General features: G+C 37.2%; 1 protein-coding gene across 1 annotated transcript; it reads right to left on the bottom strand.

The window, feature by feature from the left end:
• Positions 1-5: 5 nt before the first annotated feature.
• On the bottom strand, positions 6-2,306 carry LOC106380661 (D-3-phosphoglycerate dehydrogenase 1, chloroplastic). The gene is made up of 2 exons (XM_013820461.3): positions 1,668-2,306; positions 6-1,467 (listed from the first exon to the last, which is right to left on the bottom strand). Exons 1-2 carry the CDS (start codon positions 2,218-2,220, stop codon positions 212-214), a joined length of 1,809 nt encoding a protein of 602 aa, XP_013675915.2. The 5' UTR covers positions 2,221-2,306; the 3' UTR covers positions 6-211.
• Positions 2,307-13,355: the final 11,049 nt, after the last annotated feature.

The following is a 13,355-nucleotide window of genomic DNA, read 5'->3' as shown; positions in this document are numbered from 1 at the left end:
CATGATTCAGAGAAGAAAGAAGCACTCAAACAATGCAGAAAAAAGAGTTGAAAACATCACAGAGATTACTACTCTCAACATTACCTAAACTGTCAGAAAATCCAAAGACAGACTTTATTGCCTAAACCCAACAAACGTAAAACACTTCATCATCAAATCCTCCCTCACATTCAAGATTCAAGGTACAAGAATCAACAACAACACAGCAAACTCAGAGCTTGAGGAAAACAAACTCCTCAATCGCTGGGATCTCTCCAATCTTCTTAAGAGTCTCCTTGCTTGGCGGATCATCCACACCAATCGCCATGATGGCTTGCTTCCTCGGCGCAATCCTTCCAACGCTCATGAAGTTCACATTGACATTAGACTCTCCAAGGATGCTCCCCACCGTCCCAATCATACCCGGCTGATCAACCTGCCTGCACAGTATGATACTACCTTCGAGAGTCACATCCACTTCAAAAGATCCAACCTTTGTCAAATGCGGGATCCCGTCTTTCACCCTTCCTTCCACTTTCACCTCTCCTGATTCAGACAACGAACTCGCGAACTTGGACTCCACGTTGCCTAGCTGAACTGTTATGGTCTCCAACGGGTTCTCTGGTGAGCCGTCTAAGAGCACACGCTCCTCCGAGAGCCTGAGACCTCTCTGCTTGGCTGTGAAGTCGGCGTTGACCAAGTTGACGTATACGTCAGAGATCGGCTCGATGATTCCCTTGGTGATCATGGCTCGGAGCAGTCTTGTGTCGAGATCGTCAGTGGCTCGTGCTGACGTGTACGAGACTTTCACGTTCTTCACGCCGCTTCCTCCAGCCACGAGCTGCACCGCTAGTCTCCCTAGCTTCTCGGCTAGTATCACATATGGTTTCAGCTCAGTCAGAACCTCAGCAGAGACCATAGGTGCATTGACAGCAGTAGCAGCGAGCTCTCCGTTCAAAGCTCCAACAACAGCTTCAGCAATTTCAATAGCAACTCCTTCCTGAGCCTCCATCGTGCTGGCTCCAAGATGAGGTGTCACAGTGACATTCTCGTGCTGCACCAGAGGGCTGTCTTTAGCCGGCGGCTCTTTAGTGAAAACATCAAGCGCAGCCTGAGAAACAATCCCAGCATCAAGAGCCCTCACCAACGCGTCTTCGTCTATCACACCTCCACGAGCAACGTTAACGATACGAACCCCCTTCTTCATCTTGGCGAACGTCTCGTCGTTGAGTATCTTGTTCGTTGCAGGTGTAAGAGGCATGTGGAGCGAAATGAAATCCGCAGTGGCCAAGGCTTCGTCGAAGCTCACCAGCTCAACACCAATGGCGTGTGCACGGTCTGCAGGTGCGTAAGGATCATGAGCAATGACACGCATGCCGAGACCTTTGGCACGACGAGCAACTTCGGTACCAACTTTCCCGAATCCCATCACTGCGAGGGTCTTGCCGACGAGTGAAACACCCACATACTTGTTCCTCTTCCACTCTCCTGCATTACAGAAGAGACATTAAAACCAAGATTACACATACAAGAAACCATCAAGACTCCAACTTTCATCAACTAAGATTTAGTAAAATACAAGACTTTTTAAGTTCAAACGTATTCAAAGTATGAAACTTTATGTTCAAACGTATTCAAAGTATGAAACTTTATGTTCAAACGTATTCAAAGTATGAAACTTTACTGACCATCCTTAACAGACGCATCGGCCTGAGCGACGTTCCTAGCCATGGAGGCTAAAAGTGCGATCCCATGCTCAGCGGCGGCGATCGTATTCGCCGTGGGCGCGTTAACGACAAGACACCCAAACTCAGTCGCTGCGCTCAGATCCACGTTGTCAATCCCAACACCAGCGCGTCCAACAACCTTGAGACGTCCACGAGAAGACTCGAAAACCTCCCGACCAACTTTTGTTCCACTGCGAACGATCAACGCATCGCAGAGGGAGATCTTGGTGTTGAGCTCCTCGGGGGTCATGTTGTAAGAGCAGTCGACGTTCGCGAAACCCTCCAAGAGCTTCACGCCGGCCTCGCCGAGCTTCTCCGCGACGAGGATCGTTGGTTTGGAGGATCCGTCTCCGGCGGTGCAGGATACGAGGATGAGGCGGCGGCGAGGGGTGTTAAGGCTGCGAGATGGGAGGGAGATGGCGGATGGGAGAGGGGATCTGGAGGAGAGGGATAAGGTCTTGAGGGGGTTGGCGGCGGCGACGGAGATCGTGGAGGATGCGGCGGCGGCTGACATTGCTAACCGCTTTGTTGAGTGATGTGCGAAGTAGAGAGAGAGCACTTTGTGAGAGATCTAAAGGGTTACTTATGGTGGCGATGCTGAGGGTTTTTATAGTCGGTTTAAGGGGTTGGTGTGATGTGATAATAGTGTAGGACAAGGCGATGGATTCTCACGCGCTTTATAAGCGACTGAGCGGAGGCATGCAACAACAACAGCTTTTTCTCCGACCATTAGACAGATTAGAGAAAGGTTTAACCTGAATCTTTTAGGGACTTAGAGCACCACTAACGCTTGGGGGCCTTGGGGGTGCTTAAATTTTTTTTTTTTTTTAAAGTTTTTTTTTTGTCTGATTTTTTTTTTTAAAATTAAAAACGAACCAATCACGGACCGCCATGTGTCAGTGGGGCCCGTGAAACAGTACAAGCACTGAAAAAACACGGCGCTTGATCTAGCGTCTTTGGCGTCGGTGCTTCCTCTTTTTCTATGGACCCCACCTGTTAGCACTTGTCTAAGCGTCCCGTTAATGCTGGCCTTATGTGAACATTTACTACATTCTACACATAATTGTTTTTGGAATACATGGAATAGAGATGAATGAAATAAGATGAATGAAATGCAGTAGAAAAATAGAATAGATTCATTTCATTTATTTTTTATCAAAGTTTTGGAATGTTTTGTTTTGTATTTTGGTTAGAGTTTTTTGAAATTGATGGAATGAGCATTCCATTACATTCATGTTAAATGGTAAAATTTTTTATGGAAATGGTGAAATTGTCATTCTAAGCATTCTATTCCAATAATAGTAAATCCAGTTACGACCATTGTATGATTAAGCCAAAAGCAGGCATGATTAAAAGCTATTTTTTATAAATATTATTAAAAAAATAAAATGCAATTATTTCTTCAGTTTTTTTTTCAGTTTTTATGGTTAAAGTTTACCTTTTTTTGAAAAAAATCTAACAACTTTTAATATGTAAAATAAATAGATATTATGAAAACCATAGGATTTTAGAAAATTAGAAAACATAAGACTATTTATAATGGGTTTCTTTATTAAAAATATAGAAAAAGTGATGTTTAATTGTTTACCGGGTGTATGTTTTTAAAATTGTATTTTTAATTATTTTTATAAATATAGATGAGTGCTATTTTTCCTATAAATACAAAGAAAAAAAAGAATAGAAAACTTGGGAGACATTTTTTGTGTTAGAATGTATTTTTTATAATATTAAAAGTAATAAGTTAAATATGGTTTTAGTTAAACTAAGATAAATAGTAAAAAAGAAATTTACCAAAAAAAAGAAGATAAATAGTAAAATTATAAACAACAAATAATGCTGGTCTCGTGCGTGGGTAAAAGAAATACCAGACTATAGATGCTAGGCCTGGGCATTCGGGGTCCCAATCGGGTTTTGGTTTTATCTAATCGGATTTTGGTTTTTCGGGTTTATCAAAATCAGCCACATTCGGATTATATGAAAGTTCGGTTCGAGACCGGTCCGGGTTCTATCGGGTTCGGGTCGGGGTTAGTAAATCTTCAAAGAACTGGTACAACCCAATATACTTTTGGGTTCGGATCTCAATCGGTTTTTCGGTTTAAAAATACCTGATTTTTACCTATTTTATAACCAAAACATGAGTAAAACCGGTTCTTCAGTTTTAAAATACATGATTTGTACCTATTTTGTAACCAAAACTTAAGTAAAATCGATTCAAAAATAAAAAACATCAACCGTAATCATTCAAAATCAAACAAAAAATAAACATATTTACTGATAAAAAGAAAACCAAATAAATAAAAGTATAAAACAAAAACCGAGTTTTGAGAAACATTGTTTAACGAAAACAAAATCTAAATCTAAATACTTCAAGATTCAACGGCCATCTTCAACCATCAACCTTCATGTAATAGAACCACCAACCTTCGTGTAATAGAATCACCAACCTTCATGTAATAGATAAGTATTTTAGATGTTCAATATTTCTTAGTGTATTTTGGATACATATTAGGAATTGAGTTCATGTTTGGTACAAGATATTTTAGAGGTTTTGAATGTTTCGGATTCTATCGGATATCTATTTAGATTCGTGTTTGGTTCGGATAATACCCATAACCCAAAATACCACAAAACAAGATCCATTCTGTATTTACGCCGGGTTCGGATCGATTCGGATTCACTTTTATCGGATTGGATTCGGTTTTTTTTTCCAGCCCCTAGCCTTTACGAATAAAATTTGGCAACTTCGAGTAAAAGTCAAAAAAATATTCATTTATTACACATATCTTAAAGCATCGAAGATTTTGGCACTGAAAAGTTAGATCTTGAGGCCTTAACGTGGTGGGGACATGGCAGATCATTGCTGCAATTTTAATTACTGTATCCTTTTCAATACTTTAAACATTTAAGCAAAGAAAAAGGCAACAAAACTGCTTGCTCATTAGGAGGTGATTCAAGTGAGAGATCATGTTTGGCAGAGCCAGTTATTTATCCAGATCTTAACCTTCCATAGGATTTCAGCTTATTCGATAGAAAAAAGTTAACTCAAATTACTTCTAATGTTCTACTAGTAACTATGGAGCAGGAATGTTGGCACACATATAAAACAATGTTTACATGAGGAGGAGAGATGGGAAATGCTAAACACTATAACTTACTAATTTTTTGAATTGTCATCAACATACACAAATTCAATTAAGATTGGACTCGGTATCTATAAAAGTAAAATGGGATGGTTGATTATGAGCACCACGTACAATATTGTATGTCTTTGAATTTCGAGTCCGAGGATGTGAAATCTAAAAGTTTTTCTTGATCAATTGTGTTTCTTCGTTGTAAGTTGCAAAAGCAGCCCATTCCAAAAACATTTTCAACACTTGAAAACAATATATCGTAAACGTCACATAAAATTCTCAGAAATGAAAATTTAATAATATATTAATGATATTGTAAGCGAATGTCCTTGTTCTAACCCAAATAGTAAAAGATCACACTAGAAAGGAGGTACGAATTAGAGAGAGTTTCACTTTCACTAATTGAAAAATAGTTGTAGACTTCAAATTTGAATGCATAAACTTCCAGTTTAAATTTCAGGGCAAGTTGTTAGTCTGCGTCAGCTTACACATACAAATACAAAAAGTAATACTAGTATTATATAGTAAAATAATTTCATTTAGTACTCAAGCTTTACAGATACTAGGTGTTAACTTGTGGGGAAGACTTGAAAGTATATATTGGTGGCTGTGACGTAAGTTTACTTTATGGCACGTGAAAGATTTGCTTTGTGTTTGTTTGGAACGGCTTAGAGATGCATTGTTTTTGGTAGGTTGACCTGTCCAAAACCCCTTACTAATCGTGCTTCGTGTATGGACATTATCACAACAAAAATGAACTAATCGTACTTTGTATATGAATATTATCACAACAAAACTGTACATAGTGGGTGAAAAGTTGAAGAATTATAATAGAAAGGACCAAGAAGACTATGGCACGTCCAAGACTACAACGACGTGTTCAAAATCCAAGTCAGCCAAGGGCAAAGCAGCAAATTGTGCATAACTAGGTCACAACAAATATGTGATGTGTCACTAACTCATAATTTTATTAGTTGTTAATATAATAACTAGGTGATAACCCGCGCATGTTAAATGTTATATAATGAAATATTTAACGAAATTGTATGTCTATATAAGGTAAGTTTCAATTTTTTAAACGTGTGTTATTGGTTTTGTGTAATTGAAATATAGTTCGCGGAAATTAATCTATAAGAGTAATCAAAAACTTATACAAAAATAGTTATGAATTAAAGATAAAACGAAACATAGGCAATAGAATTATTGCTTTCATAATATAAATTATGAAAATAAGATAAAACGAAACATACGCAATATAATAAAGTCTATATGAAAGGAACAACTTATAAGCAAACAAATAAAAAAAACTAAAAAAAATCACATATAAGAAACATATCAAACATATGCAATAGAATAAAATTTATATAAAAAAAACTGAAAATAACGGTTTTGTTTTTCATTTTTTTTGTCAAAGAAAATAACGGTTTTGTAAAGATGGTTTGGGAAGAAGATTGTGACAGGAAATGTGTTCAAGGCTACCTATTTGTATACGAAATGATGCGGGTTCATGGCTACACCGATGAAATCACATCGGAGTAATTATAGAAAATATTTACGAATAAATATCAAAAAACTAGCGCTCCAATTTATATTAAAACTTGCCTTAACACACAATATAACAAATCAACGCAGCTCAAACTAGGTAAAGACGATCATCATATACCGATTATATAATCAATTGACTTACCTTATATAAAAGTAAGTTTATGGATCCAATTTTTTTAAATCCTAATTGCCGCAAAGCAATTGATGGGGAAAAAAATCAGTCAATGTAAATTCTGAATTGATTCCACAATTTCTTGAAGATAAACATGTTTCATTATAAACACACGATATTCACAAGTTTAATCATTACATTATGTTATATATAAGACAATATAATTAATTAAATCTAAATAAGAAGTAAGGTTAGATTCTAAAATCTACACTAAGTATTTTGTAGTGATTTAGAGTTAAATCTGGGGAAGAAAATATGATGTGGGCAACAATAATTTTAGAACACAACGATGTAATCAGATTCCGGTAGGCAAAAATGGATTTTATTGATGGATAAGACTCAATACAATAAGTGAAACAAGATCCAATACTACAAAAGAGATCAGTAAGAGAAAGAATTTAAAGCGAGGTCAAAATGAGGTCGATGTGTGGGTTAAGCTCTCTCTAGGGGTTTTGCCGTGTTCTCTTTCCTTATCGATCTCCTCTTCTTATAGTCGGTTAAACTCAGATTCTTCTCAACCTCTCCGCGATCTTCGGACGTCGATATCGGCCTGTTAGAGGTGTTCTTTATGAGTTGGGCCTTATCTCAGTAATGGGCCGCATGATAGGTTCCCACCCTCATTCTGTTTGATGTCATTTTCTTTGTTTCTGGGCCTACCCTCTGTTTGGCCTTTCTCATCCCGTTGCTAAGCTCGAATGGACCGATTTTGGGTCCAACATTTGTCCCCCAGCCGTTTTAGTGACGTTAGGAATCTGAAAGGGTGAAGAGTCGGTTACTACTCCGACGTCGTTGCGAGTATCGGGGAGTGGGATGCCACGCATATCGATCTGAGTAGACTTGTCGGCCACTTTTCGAATCATGCGGCTGGGATCGGTGATTCGTGGTTGGCCAAGAATTTTTAACCGTTTGTTTTACATATATTTTATGTTCAAAGCGGATCGTCTTCTTCACTACGACAACCACTGCTTCGGCGCTTTCTCTTACTTCGCTCGTTCTTTTGTTGTTCTCCTTCTAAATTCCACATGGCAAACGAAAAATTCGGTCCCCATCTTCCAATGATTCTTAAAGGCAAAGACATCAATGAGATCTACGAGCTCTGGGGGGTCGATTATGGTGTCAGCATTTCGCTTCCTGCTAGCGGCGAGACCCCGGAGAGCATGAGACATGGGTACTGCAGAGCTTATATGTCACATTTCAAAGACAGCGGCTTATCATTTCCTCTTCCTCTCTTTATTCTCGAGGCACTCGGCAAGTTGGGAATGGCTTTTACCTAGATGTGCCCTAATTTCTTTCGTCATTATTTGACTTTGTGGATTTGTGCTAGAGAGGAGGGTCTCAAATTTGATTTAGAGGAGTTGAAGCAGTTGTGTATTATCAAGAAAAATCAAGGCTTTCCGGGTACGATGCTTCTCTCTCCTCATCCTGGTCGTACTATCGTCGATGGTATTCCTAGCTGAGACGATCGATGGAGGGAAAACTTTTTCGTATTTAAGGTGGATGCGGCGTCGGTCGGTGAGTTCGATTTTGACTGAATTCCCCGGGAATGGTCTGACGAAATAGGTGCGTTTTGCTTTTACATTATTTAGTAGTTTGTTATTTCTTTTTGCTCTTTGAAGAGAGTTTTCTTTTTCGTTTAGATTTTGGAAGCGCTCCGATGTCCCCCGAACTTCGAGGGATGATCGAAGTCCGATGTCGTGGCCGCCCTCGATGGCTAGCTTTCAATGCAGAGCGTATTCGAGCGGCTTACGCCCGTCCTCCTGGTCAAAATCACGCTGCTCATATTGGATATGGTGCCAATAGACCATCGATTTATGTGCGAGTATATGTAATCTTCATAGTAAAATTATTGATGTAAAAATTTACATAATTGTTGATAAAATAATAAAAAAATGTTGAAAATAATTGTACATATATATTATACATGAGAATTTCTCTACAAATTACATGGACAGGCTTGTTTTCACAACAAGGTTCAATCTGATTGATATAGTATGTTATGCTGAAATCTCATTTCCCTCCCAGCTCACTGAACCCAACCTACCAACAACATTGCAATCAAATCATATTCTAAGATAATAACCAAAAGAAGGAATTCGTGTTGAGTAATTAGGTTGTTATTATACCACATAGCCATCTGTCCCAACATCTATACATACATAACCAATCAACTGAACTAATCAACCTGTCTCTTACCATAACTGGCACAAGAAATACAACGCAGTGAGAAACTATTATGCCAAAGGTATATGCATACTGGCTATGGACAAGAAGCACCACCATGTTTGAGAAACACGTTTCTGTCTTACCATCTCCATCATATATGGTCCTATATATGTTAAGGACTCTTATTTATCAATTATCTTAGACATCAACAACTCTATCTTAACAACTTAACTTTTAACCAAACTAACTAGTTACTCTTGTTCTAGTTACACAAACCAACCTTGTCCTTGACTTCTTGTGGATCCACGTTGGTTTTCCTTCTTCTTCATGTAAGACCATAACACAGCGAGCATGTAAGTCTTCTGACAGAACCTCCAACGGCTTCATACTCTGAGCAATCAATCTTCTTTAACGCCATGTCCTGAGAGTACATGATTACATGGCCGCAAACTCGTCCACATAAGATATGCTTTACTAGCTGAATAGATTGAGATGAGCCACTCGAATCCAGCTTGAAAAAGATGTCTAGAAATCTGCTCTACAAATGGTTTCAGCTCCGCAATTCCTCCCAGCTCAACCAACTTGTCATTTTCTTTTTTTCTTGCCTTTCTATTCCATGGAGGTGTAGTACCATAAGCTTATTGTACTCAAGGAGCAAAGAAGAGTCTGACCACGTTCTTGGTAGTAACAAGGAACGAACTTAAGATCGATCCCCTATCAACTTTAAGATCAGATGACAACTCATCAGCAGAATCTAGTGATTGGTTGTGGCGTGTCTAAGGTTAGGTTCCAAGGGGAGGGCATGTACCAGATTTCTTCTCTTTTTTTTTGTGTGTTCTGCATCAGCCCTTTTTTGTGAGTTTGCAATGGGAGAAATCGTTTCTTTCTCTGGAATTGAATCAGCTTTGCTTCAAACTCTCAACAGTTTTGTAACTAACTTGACCAGATTGAAAGTAGTCATTTGGGCCATTGAGAATAAGTTGTCCTGTAACATTCAGTTGCTGCTCATCATTATGCCTTGAAAGTATCTGATCTTTGATAGGATCTGCACACAAAAAGAAAGCACTTTTAGATCTGTTAGATGGCTCTTTGGCGTTCAAAAAAGAAATTACTTTCTAAATCTCTTAGATCGGCCTTGAAGAATGACATCCATCTCATTATTTCACTAGTGTTGTAAACATTATGACCCTTGTTTAACTAGAAGAAAGCCTCCAAACTCAACTCAAGTTCAGCTTGTAGTTTTAGAATGGTTCCATCAATGAACGCAAGTTTCTGCTTCGCTTGAAGAGAGTTCCTCAGTTCAGTGGCCCATTCCGGATAGTTGTCCTCCTTCGGCACGACCGAGATCAAAGCTCCAGGGTTGTAGGATGCGTTGAGGGTGTACGAAGATGGTGCAGCAGCAGCTGTTCCAGCGGCCACGATTCCTTGAGACATGGCAAGATCGTGGCGTCAACGAAGTAGAGTATAGTATATGCGACGGCTGCTTTACTCAGCAGCTGTGGCAGTAAAAGGCGGCAGCAACTGTCGCTCTTTTTATTAGTTAACTAGGTCAGAGAGGATTTTTAAGCTCTGATACCATGAAATAATGTGGAAACCTTTGTGTATATTTATTTGGGTCACAAACATTTATATATACAAAGTTCTTTCCTCCCACGTATCTTGACAGATATATTTACATATATAACTCTCCCAATACCACACTTAGCTTGCATAAGGTTCTTGAATGGCTTGAAGTTCTTCCTTGCAAGGAGAATGTTCTGGATCAGCGTGTCTAATTGAATATGATTGGTGGGGTAGATGCAACAACAATATGGATGACAAGGTGGACGAGGACGAGAAAGAACCACTTTCAGAGGAGGACGAGGCAGAGGAAGAGGTCGCCAAGGTTACAGCAAGGCGACTGTGGGATGTTATAAATGTCACCAGTTATGGGACACTACTAGTACGAGTGTCCAACTACGACAAGATAGGCACACTTTGCAGGATGGAGGAAACAGAAGAGATGCTCCTTATGGCTTACTTTGAAGAGAAGTAGAACAATGATGTGTGGTTCCTTGATTTATGATGGTCGTGTCATGATGAAAATATCAAGTACCTTATGTTGCGTTCTGTTTAACACCCCAAAGAATGAAAACTTCTCTCATCACGTACATTAATTACTTCCTAAAACTGAGACTCACAAATATACATTAAATATAAATTGTTATGTTATAACTAAATGGCAGTGAAAAAGTCTGTAACATCTAAAGCAAATTAAGTGGATCTCAAAAAAGGTATAAATAGTATAAATAGACATACATGGTATTTCTAAAATTGAATGTTATGCATAAAACTAAAAACAATTTACGTCTCAATAACAAAAGATTATGTTTGATATACAAAATCAATGAAAAGTAAAAAAACTCTAAACAACAAAAGTTTTTGTATGGAATTTAGAAATCCATATGAGAGTAACAAAGGATTCTAATAAAATTACTTGATATTAAAGTAAGATTTATTTTTGATTTTTAATAATGATTGTTTTGGTATTTTATCTTGCCTTGTTTTTAGATAATGGTCAATAAAAACCATTAAGAAATGATTTTAATAAGATTTTTGGATCTATAAACCAATAATAAAGGAATCTTCAAATTTTCTAAATATTTTTATTAAATTTACCACCAATAACCACCACGCTCTTTTGATTAGTTCATATATTTTAAAGATTTTAATATTTAGTTTATATATTGGTGGGGGTGCATAAGATAATGTTTTGTTTATATTCAAGTGGAGACATAGACAACGTTTAAAGGTCTTGTTTGAATGAAATAGCAGTGACCAAACCTTAGAACATGAACATCCCAAAGTTTTTAGGGAAGTTTTTTTGACGAAAATGGATCCCACTGACGTGTGGATTGCACAAAAATTTAAAAATCACTCCTTAAAATCACCAAATAAGAATTGATAATTGGAGGGTTTTGGCACTGTTTACGGGCCCAACCAACACGTGGCGGCACACGATTTATTTATTTTTTTATATTTTATTTTCTAGAAAAAAAACAAAAAAAGAAACTTAAAGACCCTTTGCGATAATTATGGTCTTAATCGACCACGCATAGAGACTCGCGATCTAGTAGTCAACGGTTTGGCCTTCTTATTACTACAAGTTTTAATAATTAGTCAAGACTTTAAAGAAGAGAACATGAAAATGTTGTTTCTTAAAAAAGTTGAAATGGAAAATTCAGGTAATTTCTACCCATAGCTCCAAAATTTATGAATATAATTTTTGCAAAAATAGGACAAAATCGACGATAAGTTGTTTAAGGATATTTCTATAATATTATTCATATGTGTCATACTTACTTTAGTTTTCACAATGTTTATTACATTGATACCTTAAATGAATTGAAATTATTATAAATATGCCGTTATTAAGAATTTGATTTTTTTGCTTTATATTTTTTTCAAACTCACATTAATAGTAAAAAGAAAAATATTTAAAATATTATAACAGTGGCATATTCATGTTTTCATTTCTTAATAATATATGTGCCAGTCAAAACCTAAGTATAACATCTTGTTCATTTTTATCCATTTAAAAGTATTCCATTATAAACTTCATCACCAGTCAAACCAATGTTCATTTTGATTCATTAAACTTTTGATTAAGTATTCTATTATAAACCTTATCGCCATGCTCCTTCATCTAAAGAGATATGAGTAGCTATTCTATTATAAGGCATTCAGAAAATGACAAATCTGATGTTTTGCTTAAAGATCATGCCGTTTACATTGATAGAGAGTTTTAGTAATCTTAGTTCTTTTCGAAAAGACAATCCATTCATGGTATCCAAGCATGCATGACACAAATATGGACATGTTTAATTCTCTTCAGCTTGAGTTTTAACCAAGAAACCATGACGTATTTTGGCCAGTTCAATGGCGTCTTTGCAGATTTTAGGAAGGATGAACACTTTAATCCAGCTGTCTATGACTGTCTTAGACAAGGCATTAGAGGCATAACCATAACCGCTGCAAATTTCTTCTCAAGCCTTAAGAAAATAAGGCAGGATCTCGAATTTGATTGTGGCTGATGAAGGTAGTTTTTTTTTGTGCTGTCAGATTTTAATGACACTCCTACTACGCCACATAAAATTTGGGAGTCGACTTCGAGTCATAATTTACAGTCTATATCGTTGAGATTCTCCCGGCCATAAAATTATCACCAAATCATGCAAATCTCTTTTAATTTGTTTCTTTGTTGTGTTACTCTTTTAAATTATCACCAACATATCGATTGTTTAATATTTATAGAGAAATAAGAGTTTAGAAAAAAGGAAATATGACTAGAGAAAAAAAGCAAAAGATGTTTTTTTTTTTAAAATGGAAAAATTTAACAAATAAAAAAAAAGTTTTGAGAGCGATTAAGCAAAGAAACCTCCCTCTCTCTCTCTAAACAAAGGCGATCAAAAACAAGTTTTTTCTGGTCTTTACAACTTTCTCTTCAGCGGTGGCTACGGCCGCTGATTTTGTTCTGTATTTTTTGTTTTCTTTCTGTCCTTAGTCTAGGTTGAAATCATTGTCGTCAACTTGTTTTCGAATCAAGCGATGTGTTTTAGTCACTATGTCTCTCCTCTTCTTGTCGATGTCGTGTGATAT

The sequence above is a fragment of the Brassica napus genome, chromosome C3 (genome assembly GCF_020379485.1).
Source record: "Brassica napus cultivar Da-Ae chromosome C3, Da-Ae, whole genome shotgun sequence".
Classification (NCBI taxonomy): Eukaryota; Viridiplantae; Streptophyta; class Magnoliopsida; order Brassicales; family Brassicaceae; genus Brassica; species Brassica napus.
Note: the sequence above shows the minus strand (reverse complement) of the source record. Positions and strands in the feature narration are given on the sequence as shown.